Here is a 16,115-nt window from a genome sequence, read left to right as displayed (position 1 = left end):
CTGGCTCCTGCTATAACCTATAACTGGCACTGCAGTGCTCCCCAGTCTCCCCCACAATTATAAGCTGTGTGAGCTGAGCACAGTCAGATATATATATACATTGATGCAGCACACTGGGCTGAGCAGTGCACACAGATATGGTATGTGACTGAGTCACTGTGTGTATCGTTTTTTTCAGGCAGAGAACGGATATATTAAATAAAACAAACAACTGCACTGTCTGGTGGTCACTGTGGTCGTCAGTCACTAAACTCTGCACTCTCTTCTACAGTATCACAGCCTCAGGTCAATCTCTCTCTCTCTCTCTCAACCCTAATCTAAATGGAGAGGACGCCAGCCACGTCCTCTCCCTATCAATCTCAATGCACGTGTGAAAATGGCGGCGACGCGCGGCTCCTTATATAGAATCCGAGTCTCGCGAGAATCCGACAGCGTCATGATGACGTTCGGGCGCGCTCGGGTTAACCGAGCAAGGCGGGAGGATCCGAGTCTGCTCGGACCCGTGAAAAAAACATGAAGTTCGTGCGGGTTCGGATTCAGAGAAACCGAACCCGCTCATCTCTACTCTTAATACCTCCCCATAGAAGCATCATGGAGACTACGCACTGTTACTGTCCGGGGCGGCAGTAGCAGCACTCTCCAGGTTTCAATACCCCCAACCCGTTCACTGGCTGCTTTTTCCGTGTCGCACACAAGTACGGGGCAGCTTTAAGAAACATCTTATTGTGGTGACACCTCAGAAGAGGAGATTAAAGATTTACACCCAGGATTCTGCAGCCACTCTGCAAATCCTGTTACCGCAGTTCCTCGGAAAGATCATTGTATAAAATAAAAGGGCAGATAAATATTTACTAAGGGAGAAGCATCCAGATCAGTATAAATGATTCCTGCCATCATATATATGTGAGGCCAGCTGTGCATCACATTGAATCAGGACAGGACACAGGTAAGTGGGATCATCTGCAATACTCCGAGGGGGTCAGTGACCATTTATGGAACAATACTGAGACTATAGATAGGTAACAATTGGCAGTGACACTGAGACGCAGGGGTCTATTTATGAATCTGGGGTGAGGGATGCAGGATGTGTAGGAGACATGGCTGGTAGGAATTAGGACACATTTTGGCTACAATTCATAAATTGCTGCAAGTTTTGTGATATTTAGGTAATACATTAGGGTGGTCATTCCGAGTTGATCGCTAGCTGCCGATTTTTGCAGCGCAGCGGTCAGGTGAAAAAACTGCATTTCTGCGCATGCATATGGGCCGCAATGCGCATGCGCGTTGTACGAGTAGAAAGCCCATTGTGGTTGCGCACAGGTTGTAGCGAAGTTTTCAGTCGCACTGATGGCCGCAAGAAGATTGACAGGAAGGGGGCGTTTCTGGGTGTCAACTGACCGTTTTCAGGGAGTGTTCGCAAAAACGCAGGCGTGTCTGAAAAAACGCAGGCGTGGCTGGGCGTTCGCTGGGCGGGTGTATGACGTCAAATCCGGACATGAATAGGCTGAAGTGATCGCAAGCGCTGAGTAGGTTCAGAGCTGCTCTGAAACTGCACACACTGTTTTTGCAGATCTCGTCTGCACAAGCGTTCGCACTCCTGCTATGCTAAAATACACTCCCCAGTGGGCGGCGGCATAGCGTTTGCACGGCTGCTAAAACTAGCCAGTGAGCGATCAACTCGGAATGACCCCCTAAGTACAATAACATATGGGGGCTGCGGAAGGAAATTTATCATGGATTGCATATTGAATGCGATCTGGGCAGGATCTTACCGCCCAGTGGCGTAAGTTCATCCCAAACGCCCGGAGGCAATGCTTTGCATTCCTTATATTGATACATTGGGCAGCATCGCATCCCTCATAGAAACCTATTGGGGATGCGGCTGTGGTTAAGCATAGAGGGATCGCATCAGGTATCAGAGTATCGGGCAGTATGGATGGTGTAATGATTAGCATTACTGCCTCACAGCACTGAGGTCATGGGTTCCATTCCCACCATGGCGCTAACTGTGTGGAGTTTGTATATTCTCCCCGTACTTACGTGGGTTTCCTCCGGGTACTCCAGTTTCCTCCCACAATCCAAAAATATACTGGTAGGTTAATTGGATCCCAACAAAATTAACCCTAGAGTGAATGTGTGTGTGAGTACATGTGATAGGAATATAGATTGTAAGCTCCACTGGGACAGGGACTGATGTAAATGGCCAAATATTCTCTGTACAGCGCTGCGGAATATGTGTGCGCTATATAAATAACTGGTAATAATCAAATCTGCTAAGATCCCTCCTTTATATATACCAGGGATACTTAATATTTGTGGCTAACCCCCCAACATGTGTGTTTTCAGAGACTAAGGGATCTATTTATTAATATTATTTTTACTAAAATAATGTGAAAAGGGGGCGTTCTGTTTTCACATTATTTTAGTATCACCTGAATTTTTTCATGAAAAACTGCTCCAAACCCTTTAATTTACTTTGTTTTAGTAAGCCACATCGTATTCCCCATACTTATAATGGGAAATGTGATGTGGTCAAATTTACACAAAAAAAATACGGCAGTGTGCCCTGTGATAATCTCGCCAGCTCAGAGAAAGCTGCGCGGGAACCCGGCTGCAGTGATCAGCTGTGTGTGTCCGATGGACACACAAGCTGATCAAAGTGTAAAGAGTTTAAAAAAAAGTTAAAAAAAACCCCCCAAACACCATCCTCACCTGTCCAGGGAGCCGTTGTCTGCTGCTCCGGTGAGTGCTGCCGGGCCACCGCAGCGCACAGGATCCGGCACCTGGCAGCCCAGCAGGAGCAGCGCGGACCGGCTCCCTGAACTGGTAAGTACAGTATATTGATCTGCTATATTGGTCCGCATCGCGCGGGGATAGTCACTCACGACTGGGGGGCGCCGACTGGGTGGCGGCGGTAGCGGTGATATCGGCAGGGGCGGCACATGCGCAGCAGGACATTGGGGTATTTTTTCCGAAAAATACCTCGATGATGCTGCGGAGTGTCATTGCAAGGACAGAGCTTGACCGCAAGCTCTGTGCTTGCATGTGATAATTGATACATCCCTGCGATGTACTCAATTATCGCAGTGCGAGTTTTGGCGATTTTATCACCTGTCATCCGTATCCTGGAAGCGGATGGTGATAAATAGGCCCCTTAGCCACAAATATTATTTGATAGACGGGCCCCTAAATGAGAACCAGCGAGCTTCTGAGCCAAGAGCTGCACTCTACCCTGTAAGGTGAACAGTTACGGCCGTGGTGTGTCGGGATGTGACAGTCACATATTACATACTGAGGTCTTACTTGCTGCAAGGTAAGAGCCAGCTGATATCCCACATCTACAGTATGTCCCTGTGTCACTCCTTCACCTCACCCAGCAGTACTGTAAGGTAGTCAGGATGACCCCTCGCACCCCCTCCCCGAGCAAACAAAGGTCACACCCAGACATAATCACACCTCAGAAGAAGGGATTAGACATATTTACACCAGGAAGCCTCATACCTCAGTATATAGGGTAAGAAATGTTTGCATGAAACAGAAGGGCAGTCATCTATTTACTAAGGGAGAAACCCTCAGACACATAGAAATTCCTGTCTTCCTATGGTATGAGCGAGAGTTAGCTGTGCAGTCTATCACATGGGTGCCGGTACATGCATAATACACAGAGGGGCCCGGGTCCTTTGGGGGAATAGGATATAGGGGTTAGTGCTGCAAATAAGAAATGGGGGTCACTGACAGCCCAAATGGGGACTGTGGCTTGCAGCCATTTAATCACTAGCTAACGCCGTGCACATAAACTCAGCTCAGGAAAGTGATCACAGCTTGTTTTCTATGATAAATACCCTCAAAATGACATTCTGAACATTGGCGTTTCTATAATGGGTGCAGTGTGTGCGAGGCACACGGGCCCCCAGGTCCAGGGGGGCCCACCCCACACACACTGCACCCATTTGCTTAATACTTACCTCTCTGAAGTCCCCCGTCGAAGCCATCCCTTTTCGGTAGTGCAATAGAGTTTGAACACAAGGGTGAACAAACTCTGTTGCGCCTGCTGGTAACTCTGGAAAGATGGCACGGTGGCCATTTTTCCGGAGTTTCGCGCATGCGCATTAGCAAAATCTTCGGGAAAATGGCAGCCGCGCTGTGTTCTCTGAGGTTTGCGCATGCGCAATAGTGTCTGGTCTCAGACTCTATTGCCGCTGCCGCGGAGAAGGATGGCACCGCCGGGGGACTCCGGAGAGGCAAGTATTAAATGCTGTGCATCAGTCAGAGAGGAGGGGGCCCCTGAAGCAGAAGGCTGCACACGGGCATCCTCCTCTGTTAAAATGCCCCTGATTCCGAATCATTCCAAAACGCGTCAGTAAGGAAGGGAAATATCTGTGGGTTATCCACAAAAGATAACAAATAGACCCCTCTCCCTGAAGAGGAGCAGATCAGCCATAATACACAGCAGAAAGATGTTCTTCTGCAGTGTCTGCATGAAAGGCCCACTGGGGGTATGCAGAGGTAAGGGCTCATACTTAGGGGTGTGGTCAGTCAGCAGAGGGGGTGTGGCCAGCTGCCACAGGGGCTTGGCTATCCTCACGGGTCTTCAACCTCGACCCCCCAGCTGCTGTGGAATTATACATCCCAGCATGCCCTGCCTCAGTTTTAGCATGCCTTAATATATATATACTGTATGTGTGTGTGTGTGTATATATATATATATATATATATATATATATGGGAGAGTGAGCAAGTATGCAGCACAGAGGAGAAGGAGACAGCACAGGAGCACAGTCCTCTCCAACACAGCACCCCTGCACCTATGTTGTATTAAAAATCACTGGAACAACTTTTCTTCTACCTTTCTGCAGCAGAGCATTCTATTATATTGAGGAGGAACACATTCACACTGTATAATATAATGTATTGTCCTGCCTGGCTGTATGTAGTACACAGAGCTGCCGGAGGTGCTGTTATATATATTATATCTTCCCGTAGAATGCAGATCTTCCTCCTGGTGACCCTGGTGGCCGGAGTGCTGAGGCAGAGCCAATGCTGCAATCCCAATCCGAAAGGTATTGTATTTGTAATTTGTTTTTGGAAATCTTCAATGTGTTTGATTACATGATAAAGTTAGGTAGACGATGGACATTCAGTGCAAGTAATGTGAGAACCTGGGATTGCTGTGACTCTGATGGTGTCCATCTTATGAGAGCCTGAAGTAGCGAAAGAGAGACAGTGCTGTGGAACTACTCTACCCCGGATATGTGTGAGCTGCAAAGGGCTTGGGATATGAAGGCCCATTTACCTTTTGTGGCAACCACTCACTGGGGCGTGAGACAGATGGGTATATAGCATCAATAACTCCTGGGCAATAGTGCTGGATTTCATCTTATGTAGCGGTATGGCCTTCGGTTACCTGGTGGCATATTCTACTACCACTATGATGTATTGATGCCCACGAGCAGATTTTTCCACCAGCCCAATCAGATCCATACCAATCCTAAGGTATACAAATGACAGGGAGGGGGAACCAAGGGTGCCTGGCTGGGGTGCCGTCTTCTGACACACCGGGCATTCATGACAATATTTTTTTACTGCTGTGTGAATGCCTGGCCAAAAAAAAAATCACAACTGTACACACCGGAGAATTTTCTCCTCCCCCAAATGGCCACCCCACAGGTGTGTATGAGCTGCCCTCAACACCAACTGCTTGTGTTTCTGGAGAACCCACAATTACTCTAGAAAAAAATGACCCTGCAAAAATGTTATACGATGTAACAAATCATTTTTCAATGCAAAGTACTGTACATTCTGTTGGTAAGGCAGTGATTATTTTACCATTCACTTCTACAACATTTTCAAATGTTTTGTCAAGTTCCCATAATTCTGTTGGTCTTGACCAAAGTCCTGTAAAGACACTTCCTTGCCGATGGGAGTCCACTGTGCCTCAATCTCACTCCCCTCCTGATGCTCACTGGCCAAGGAGGGTGTTAAAGTTACCAAGCTTTGTCCCAAGCTTGCCTCTTGGGACACCTCTGCCTCTGACCTGCTGTCATCATGCGGAGCAACCACCTCTTGTAGTAATGGAAAATCCTACCCTAAAATCAATGGGTAGGGTGGTCTGGTGGCTACCACCTTCAAAGACTGCTCTTTTTTCATTACCGGTAGGTGCACTCAGGTGCATTCTTCTACATCCCCAGGTATACATATAATTTTCACCAGGGGGGGGGGGTGAGTGGGGTAGAACCTGGTCAGCACCTGTGGAACCAGGGTAGTAGAGATGACAGTTAATTCACTGCTGATATCAACTAAGGCCCAGATCTACTGGCCCTTCACCTGCACCATCAAACGGAACAAGATGGTTTCCGACGGGAAAATGCTTCCAACCGCCAGGCTGACCTGAGTTCTGGGCTTAGGTACTGGCTGAAACCCCTGCTTGGCTTTATTCAATTTCCCAAGAGTCAAATGCCATTCAATCACCACAACTAACTCCTCAAATGTTTGAGGATCAGCCTGTATGGCCCACTGCACCAAGCGCCATAATACTCACACAGAGTGGTCCAAAAACATCTCCACTATACACTGAGCCAAGCTTTTATCCGGCTGCAACCATGCTTTACATACAGTAGCCTGACTAATTTGGCCAACTGGACCCTTGGAGGCTCAGACGGGTTCAGCTGTCATTCCTGAAACTCCTAAGCCTTGCTGGGCCCCATCACTCCAACCCTGTTGAGAATTGCCTTTTTAAGGCGTGGATAGAATTTCCTAAGTCACAGTCAAATCAACATATGCTCTTAGGTTTCACATTGAGACAGGGAGCAAGTCTAGCAGCCCACTCCTCCTTGGGCCATTTTAAACGTGCAGCAGTACACTCAAAGGTGCATAGAAAAGCTTAAATGTCATCAGATGGGGTAAGCTTCTGTAAAACCTCTCGCTCATGTCCACCTTTCCTCATTTCAGTTAATTCCACATGTAACAACAGAATTTGATTCTGCTGATCCTGAATCAGAGTTTGTTGTCCATGCACCTATGCTTGCTGACCTGCTGCTAGTTCAGCAGATCAGCAAGCTGCTGCTAGTTCAGCAAAACTTTTGAGCAACTTCTCCATTTCTCACTGCTTTATCCCTTTATGGACAACATGGAAGGCTTTATAAATTCTCTTTGGTATGTAAGTTTAAACTAGAGCAAATTAACACCACATTATCTGCGTACAGTTTCATCTCACGGGCCACTTTGCCATAGATAAACATATAAACAATGTATCTAGCTTTCCAGCCACTTGCGTAAAAAAACAATATTGCATAAGCTGTGAAAACAACTGCCAGGTTACTTAGCTGTATTCTGGGTTCCGTTTGCCGTGTAGCAACATGCAGCAATGTGTCCCTGTTCGGGTGCCAAATGTGAAAAGGATCACATACTGGATTAAAAGGTTCAAGCCATACTTGCCTACTCTCCCGGAATGGCCGGGAGCCTCCCGAAAATCGGGTGACCCTCCCGGCCCCCCGGAAGAGCAGGCAAGTCTCCCGGAATCAGGGGTCCCCCTGCCCGTCCGCCCACTTAGTATGTAAAGTGGGCGGTCCGGGCAGTTGATGACGCGATTCTTTCTGAATCGCGTCATCATAGCCACGCCCCCTGCAGTGTAATGCCGGGGATCGCGGCATTACAGAGTGGGGGCGTGGCTTAAAGGATGTGGCATGGTAACTCTGCCCCCATCCCACCCCTGCTCCACCCCCGTCCCGCCTCCGGTCCACCTCCTCCCCACGTCACAGCCCTCCCCTGCCCCCCTGCTGAGCCGACCTGGCCGCTCTCTCCCGCAGAGAACAGCCAGAATGTCGGCATGTATGGTTGAAGCAGTACCTTTATTCTGTGCTGGGTGGCCCCAGTATGCAATTTTATCCTTAGCAGTTTTTGCTAATTTAGAATAACCCCCTCTGTCCTTATTGTTTACTCCACTGGTTCTTCTGTCTGTTGACCACACACGATAACATGTAAATGTGTACGATTCAGTAAATAGCACCTTATATAGTGGTTTAATATCTTTAGTCAAGTATAAGTGGGAACCAGTGCGCCCGTCCAGCGGCCTCTTTCCTGTAGGCTATATAAATTGGTAGACACAGTAGATGCTTGTGACCATTACATTGTTATGCTGTATAATAACCTCTTTCACCTTCTTTCAGGCATTAATTTAGCCAGGGGTGGACAGGCCACTCAGAGCTCTCTCTATGATTATCGCATAAAGGGTTACGCCACAAATGCCATTGATGGCAATAGAGATGGGGATTTTAACAAAGTATCATGCACTCACACCGAACTTGAGAAGAATCCCTGGTGGAATCTAGATCTCAGGAAAAGCTATAAGATTGGAACCATTATAGTGGCAAATCGGCAGGAATGCTGCGCTGACCGCCTTGTGGGGGCCGAGGTCCGTGTTGGGAACTCTCCAAACAACAACAATCCTGTGTGAGTATCAATAGGAACAATCACATTATTAAAACCAAGCATATGCCGGGGCACTTCAGTGTCCCCCCCCCCCCACTCTGCCCGCCCCCTCTCTACTGCTCCTCCCCACCCATATTTCTGCTACTCTGCCCTACCCCCAGCTTTTCTCCCTCAGCGCTGAGAACCCCCGTAACCACTTTTTTTAATTGGATACCTCAGGTAGCAGGAGCTCGCATACCCGCGGTAATGCAAAATTGGGCGTGAGGTACGCAAGGTTTTTTACATCGCTAAACCTCAAGCCCAGTTGAATTCCCCCTAAGAACTGAATTTGATTTCCAAGAACTTGTAACCCAGGGCCTAAGAGGACATGCTCTGAGCCAAAGCAATCCCTCGCTCCTGCATTATTCTGTCACAGGGCTGGCTGTAGCGATGGGTGCCAACTGCCAGGACAGAAGAAAGCAGCAGACGTGGGGGAATCGGTAAACCTGCCAAGTCACTACCCGGGTAATCTAGGTGGCATAACCAAGAATGAGCGGCATCTGTCGGCAGGTTACATTAGTATCAAGGGGAATTCTCATGTACAGACAGCTGCTGATATTGACTGCCACTGATTAGGAACAGGTGAAGCCGTGCTAAATTGGCGAATGAAGCTGGAATGGTGGTTCTCATTAATGCTAGTTAAATGTAACCCCCCCCCGGATGCCAGGCAGAAGAGATCTAACTGAGCAGCAGGTGCTAACAGAAAATGGCTGCCCCCATGGCAGCACTACCACTACCACTGCAACAAAAACATTGATGGTTGCAAACCATCGCAATGCGATGTCCATCCCTAGTGCAGCTTTCTCTATCTGCCTCGCAGCCTGCACCCAGACAGTGAATGAATGTCACCATGCCGATTGGTGGATGGCTGGGGTTATCCTCCAATCCGAGTGCAGCATTCTCTACCTGCCTCCCTGCCTGTAGCCAGACAGTGACTTGTTGTCAACATGCTGATTGGTTGATAGCTGGTATTATCCTCCAATCCGAGTGCAGCATTCCCTACCTGACTCCCAGCCTGTAGCCAGGCAGTAAATGGATGTCAGCATGCTGATTGGTTGATAGCTGGTATTATCCTCCAATCCGAGTGTAGCATTCTCTACCTGCCTACCTGCCTGTAGCCAGACAGTGAATTGTTGTCAACATGCTGATTGGTTGATAGCTGGTATTATCCTCCAATCAGAGGGCAGCATTCTCTACCTGCCTCCCAGCCTGTAGCCAGACAGGAGATGGTTGTCAGCATGCTGATTGGTGGATGACTGGGGCTATCCACCAGTGCTGACAGCCACTCACTGTATGAAGCATGCAGAGACACGGTGCAGGACCGCAGGAGGTGTAAGTTATGATTTTTTAAATGTATTCCCGTGAATGGTAGGGGTGTGGCTCATAGGGTCGACCACACTTAAGTCGACAGTCATTAGGTCGACCACTATTGATCGACAGTGACTAGGTCGACACCTGAAATAGGTTGACATGGTCTTTAGGTCGACATGAGGTTTTTTAAAACATGGTGTCGTTTACTTCGTAAAGTGACGGGGAATCCCAATTAGTGCACCGTGTCCCCTCGCATGGCTCGCGGCTTTGGGCAAGGTGTCTCGCTCTGCTACCACTGCGCTCGGCACAGGTTACTATTCACAATCGTAGTCCACGTGGATCGTAAAGTATGAAAACTTTAAAAAAATGTAGAAGAAAAAATGTGAAAAACTCATGTCTACCTTTTTCCATGTCGACCTAGTTCATATCGACCTAATGCATGTCGACCACTAGCGGTCGACCTTATGACTGTTGACCTAAGTGTGGTCGACCTAGAGACTGGATACTGAATGGTAGATAGGGACCTTAGGGGGTCATTCCGACCCGATCACTCGCTGCAGTTTGTTGCAGCACAGCAATCAGGTCAGAACTGCGCATGCGCCGGCGCTGCAGTGCGTCGGCGCATGGCAGCTTTCACTACCTAGCCATTGCCTCTGAGACAAAGGCGGTCGCTTGGCGGGAGGGGGCTGAACGGTGGCGTTAAGCTGCCGTTTAGGGGGAGCGGGCCGTGGCGGCTGCACGATGTCTCACGCGGCCGCCGCGGCCAGCGGGAGTGACGAGCAACTCCCGGCCAGCCGTAGGAGCTGCGCTGGCCGGGAGTTACTCCTCAAATACAAAGGCATTGCCGCTGTGCGATGCTTTTGTATTTGTGTGGGGGGGCCGGACTGAGATGCGGGGCGGACTAGCCCTGTGCTGGGCGTCCCCCCGCATGTTTGAGTGCCTGATCGTAGCTCTGCTAAATTTAGCACAGCTACGATCAACTCGGAATGACCCCCCTTTGTACATTGCTTTGCCCAGAGCTTACAAGGCAGGTAGGATGCCCCTGAGAGCAGGTAAGATACCCCTGAGAGCAGGTAATATACCCCTGATAGCAGGTAAGATACCCCTGAGAGCAGGTAAGATACCCCTGAGAGCAGGTAAGATACCCCTGAGAGCAGGTAAGATGCCCCTGAGAGCAGGTAAGATACCCCTGACAGCAGGTAAGATACCCCTGAGAGCAGGTACAGCAGCATTGGACAATCAGCCAGGTGCATCCAGACACCCCCTGATGCAGCTCTGTCACAGTATCAGGGACCCACTTTTATCAGTCCCTCCTAGAGGACACACTGGTGTCTGGAGCACAGATTCTCTCAGGGCAGTCACAATGTGACAAGTTGGCTGGGACTCTTAGTTCCACACAGGCAGATCAGTAGAATACAGTCTACAGAATACAGCACAGGATTTCTTCAGCACTTGTTCTCTGCAACAGCACAATGGTGACGCTCCTTCATTCTGGAGTGTGCCTCACCTCTGCCCTCTCTGTCCCTCTCCTCACCTCTGCCCTCTGTCTCTCTCCTCACCTCTGCCCTCTCTGCCTCTCTCCTCACCTCTGCCCTCTCTGTTTTTCTCCTCACCTCTGCCTTATCTGTCTCTCTCCTCACCTCTGCCCTCTCTGTCTCTCTCCTCACCTCTGCCCTCTTTGTTTCTCTCCTCACCTCTGCCCTCTCTGTCTCTCTCCTCACCTCTGCCCTCTCTGTCTCTCTCCTCACCTCTGCCCTCTCTGTCTCTCTCCTCACCTCTGCCCTCTCTGTCTCTCTCCTCACCTCTGCCCTCTCTGTTTTTCTCCTCACCTCTGCCCTCTGTTTTTCTCCTCACCTCTGCCTTCTCTGTCTCTCTCCTCACCTCTGCCCTCTCTGTCTCTCTCCTCACCTCTGCCCTCTCTGTTTTTCTCCTCACCTCTGCCCTCTCTGTTTTTCTCCTCACCTCTGCCCTCTCTGTTTTTCTCCTCACCTCTGCCTTATCTGTCTCTCTCCTCACCTCTGCCCTCTCTGTCTCCTCACCTCTGCCCTCTCTGTCTCTCTCCTCACCTCTGCCTTCTCTTTCTCTCTCCTCACCTCTCCCCTCTCTGTCTCTCTCCTCACCTCTGCCTTCTCTGTCTCTCTCCTCACCTCTGCCCTCTTTTGTTCTCTCCTCACCTCTGCCCTCTCTGTCTCTCTCCTCACCTCTCTTTCTTTCTCCTCCACTCTGATGTGCTCTTCACCTCTGCCCTCATTCATACCTCCCAACTGTCCCGATTTTCGCGGGACAGTCCCGTTTTTTGTGGACTGTCCCGCTGTCCCACCCGGGCCGCAGTGTCCCGCGGTGGGGGGGTCAGTTGGGAGGCTCTGTCAATCGCAGAGCAGCGGTGAATAGACGCTGTGCGCATGCGCACAGCGTCTATTCAGTGGAGTCAGAGGGAGAGGGAGCATGCCAGCGGCTCACAGAGCGCTGGGCATGCCCCCTCAGTGACGAAAACGGGGGCGTGGCTCGCGGTCGCGGGTCCTCCCACGAAGCCACGCCCCTTTTCATAGACCACTCCCCTTTTTCGGGAGCGCGCGCGGCTTCGCCGCGCAAGTGTCCCGCTCCACAAAACACTAAAGTTGGGAGGTATGCTCATTGTTTCTCTCCTGTATTCTGGAGCGCTCCTCACCTCTGCCCTCTCCGCTCTGGAGCTGTCGTCACCTCTGCTCTCTCTGCTCTGGAGCTCTCCTCACCTCTGCCCTCTCTGTCTCTCTCCTCCACTCTGGAGCACTCCTCACCTCTGCCCTCTACTCCGCTTTGAAGCACTCCTCACCTCTGCCCTCTCCGCTCTGGAGCTCTCCTTACCTCTGCCCTCTCCTCCGCTCTGGAGCTCTCCTCACCTCTGCCCTCTCCTCCGCTCTGGAGCTCTCCTCACCCCTGCCCTCTCCTCCGCTCTGGAGCTCTCCCCACCTCTGCCCTCTCCTCCGCTTTGGAGCACTCCTCACCTTTGCCCTCTCCTCCGCTTTGGAGCACTCCTCACCTCTGCCCTCTCCTCTGCTCTTGAGCACTCCTCACTTCTGCCCTCTCCACTCTGGAGCACTCCTCTTCTCTACCCTCTCCCCTGCTCTGGAGCACTCCTCACCTCTGCCCTCTCCTCCACTCTGGAGCTCTCCTCATCTCTGCCCTCTTCTCTGGAGCACTCCTCACCTCTGCCCTCTCCACCGCTCTGGAGCACTTCTCACCTCTGCCCTCTCCACCGCTCAGGAGCACTTCTCACCTCTGCCCTCTCCTCCACTCTGGAGCACTACTGACATTTGCCCTCTCCTCCGCTCTGGAGCACTCCTCACCTCTGCCCTCTCTGCCTTTCTCCCCCAATCTGGAGCACTCCTCACCTCTGCCCTCTCCTCCTCTCTGGAGTTCTTCTTACCTCTGCCCTCTCCTCTGCTCTCGAGCACTCCTCACCTCTGCCCTCTCCACTTTGGAGCACTCCTCACCTCTGCCCTCTCCTCCACTCTGGAGCACTCCTCACCTTTGCCCACTCCGCTCTGGAGCTCTCCTCACCTCTGCCCTCTCCTCCGCTCTGGAGCACTCCTCACCTCTGCCCTCTTTGCTCTGGAGCACTCCTCACCTCTGCTCCTTCGCTCTGCAGCACTCCTCACCTCTGCCCTCTCCTCCACTCTGGAGCACTCCATACCTCTGCCCTCTCCGCTCTGGAGCACTCCTCACCTCTGCCCTCTCCTCCGCTCTGGAGCTCTACTCACCCCTGCCCTCTCCTCCGCTCTCCCTACCTCTGCCCTCTCCTCCGCTTTGCAGCACTCCTCACCTCTGCCCTCTCCTCTGCTCTGGAGCACTTCTCACTTCTGCCCTCTCCACTCTGGAGCACTCCTCACCTCTGCCCTATCCTCCACTCTGGAGATCTCCTCATCTCTGCCCTCTCCTCTGGAGCACTCCTCACCTCTGCCCTCTCCACCGCTCTGGAGCACTCCTCACCTCTGCCCTCTCCTCCACTCTGGAGCACTCCTGGCATTTGCCCTCTCCTCCGCTCTGGAGCACTCCTCACCTCTACCTTCTCCTCTCTGGAGCGCTCCTCATCTCTGCCCTCTCTGCCTTTCTCCCCCAATCTGGAGCACTCCTCACCTCTGCCCTCTCCTCCTCTCTGGAGCTCTCCTTACTTCTGCCCTCTCCTCTGCTCTGGAGCACTCCTCACCTCTGCCCTCTCCACTTTGGAGCACTCCTCACCTCTGCCCTCTCCTCCGCTTTGGAGCACTCCTCACCTCTGCCCACTCCGCTCTGGAGCTCTCCTTACCTCTGCCCTCTCCTCCGCTCTGCAGCACTCCTCACCTCTGCCCACTCCGCTCTGGAGCTCTCCTCACCTCTGCCCTCTCCTCCGCTCTGCAGCACTCCTCACCTCTGCCCTCTCCTCCGCTATGGAGCTCTCCTCACCTCTGCCCTCTCCTCTGCTCTGGAGCTCTCCTCACCTCTGCCCTCTCCTCCGCTCTGGAGCACTCCTCACTTCTGCCCTCTCCTCCGCTCTGGAGCTCTCCCCACCTCTGCCCTCTCCTCCGCTTTGGAGCACTCCTCACCTCTGCCCTCTCCTCCGCTTTGGAGCACTCTCACCTCTGTCCTCTCCTCCGCTTTGGAGCACTCCTCACTTCTGCCCTCTCCACTCTGGAGCACTCCTCACCTCAGCCCTCTCCGCTCTGGAGCTCTCCTCACCTCTGCCCTCTCCTCCGCTCTGGAGCTCTCCTCACCTCTGTCCTCTCTGCTCTGGAGCACTCCTCACCTCTGCTCCCTTCGCTCTGCAGCACTCCTCACCTCTGCCCTCTCCACCGCTCTGGAGCACTCCTCACCTCTGCCCTCTCCTCCACTCTGGAGCTCTCCTCATCTCTGCCCTCTTCTCTGGAGCACTCCTCACCTCTGCCCTCTCCTCCACTCTGGAGCACTCCTGACATTTGCCCTCTCCTCCGCTCTGGAGCACTCCTCACCTCTGCTCTCTCTGCCTTTCTCCCCCAATCTGGAGCACTCCTCACCTCTGCCCTCTCCTCCTCTCTGGAGCTCTTCTAACCTCTGCCCTCTCCTCTGCTCTCGAGCACTCCTCACCTCTGCCCTCTCCACTTTGGAGCTCTCCTCACCTCTGCCCTCTCCTCCGCTTTGGAGCACTTCTCACCTCTGCCCTCTCTGTCTCTCTCCTCCACTCTGGAGCACTCCTCACCTTTGCCCACTCCGCTCTGGAGCTCTCCTCACCTCTGCCCTCTCCTCCGCTCTGGAGCACTCCTCACCTCTGCCCTCTTTGCTCTGGAGCACTCCTCACCTCTGCTCCTTCGCTCTGCAGCACTCCTCACCTCTGCCCTCTCCTCCGCTCTGGAGCACTCCACACCTCTGCCCTCTCCGCTCTGGAGCACTCCTCACCTCTGCCCTCTCCTCCGCTCTGGAGCTCTACTCACCCCTGCCCTCTCCTCCACTCTGGAGCTCTCCCTACCTCTGCCCTCTCCTCCGCTTTGGAGCACTCCTCACCTTTGCCCTCTCCTCCGCTTTGGAGCACTCCTCACCTCTGCCCTCTCCTCTGCTCAGGAGCACTCCTCACTTCTGCCCTCTCCACTCTGGAGCACTCCTCACCTCTGCCCTATCCTCTGCTCTGGAGATCTCCTCATCTCTGCCCTCTCCTCTGGAGCACTCCTCACCTCTGCCCTCTCCACCGCTCTGGAGCACTCCTCACCTCTGCCCTCTCCTCCACTCTGGAGCACTCCTGACATTTGCCCTCTCCTCCGCTCTGGAGCACTCCTCACCTCTACCCTCTCCTCTCTGGAGCGCTCCTCATCTCTGCCCTCTCTGCCTTTCTCCCCCAATCTTGAGCACTCCTCACCTCTGCCCTCTCCTCCTCTCTGGAGCTCTCCTTACTTCTGCCCTCTCCTCTGCTCTGGAGCACTCCTCACCTCTGCCCTCTCCACTTTGGAGCACTCCTCACCTCTGCCCTCTCCTCCGCTTTGGAGCACTCCTCACCTCTGCCCTCTCTGTCTCTCTCCTCCACTCTGGAGCACTCCTCACCTCTGCCCACTCCGCTCTGGAGCTCTCCTCACCTCTGCCCTCTCCTCCAGTCTGCAGCACTCCTCACCTCTGCCCTCTCCTCCGCTATGGAGCTCTCCTCACCTCTGCCCTCTCCTCTGCTCTGGAGCTCTCCTCACCTCTGCCCTCTCCTCCGCTCTGGAGCACTCCTCACTTCTGCCCTCTCCTCCGCTCTGGAGCTCTCCCCACCTCTGCCCTCTCCTCCGCTTTGGAGCATTCCTCACCTCTGCCCTCTCCTCCGCTTTGGAGCACTCCTCACCTCTGTCCTCTCCTCCGCTTTGGAGCACTCCTCACTT

At 52.5% G+C, this 16,115-nt stretch overlaps 1 protein-coding gene across 1 annotated transcript in view; it reads left to right on the top strand.

Annotated features, from left to right (window-relative positions):
* The first annotated feature begins 840 nt into the window (after positions 1–840).
* LOC134928725 (uncharacterized) overlaps positions 841–16,115 on the top strand; it is a 440,900-nt gene continuing 425,625 nt past the window's right edge. The window contains exons 1-3 of the mRNA XM_063924741.1: positions 841–946; positions 4,984–5,060; positions 8,166–8,448. Of these exons, the coding sequence (XP_063780811.1) occupies positions 4,985–5,060; positions 8,166–8,448 (359 nt within the window). The 5' untranslated portion in view covers positions 841–946; position 4,984. The remainder of the gene's footprint in view (positions 947–4,983; positions 5,061–8,165; positions 8,449–16,115) is intronic.

This window comes from Pseudophryne corroboree, chromosome 5 (assembly GCF_028390025.1).
Source record: "Pseudophryne corroboree isolate aPseCor3 chromosome 5, aPseCor3.hap2, whole genome shotgun sequence".
NCBI classification, from domain to species: Eukaryota; Metazoa; Chordata; class Amphibia; order Anura; family Myobatrachidae; genus Pseudophryne; species Pseudophryne corroboree.
This window is presented reverse-complemented; position numbering and strand designations above follow the sequence as displayed.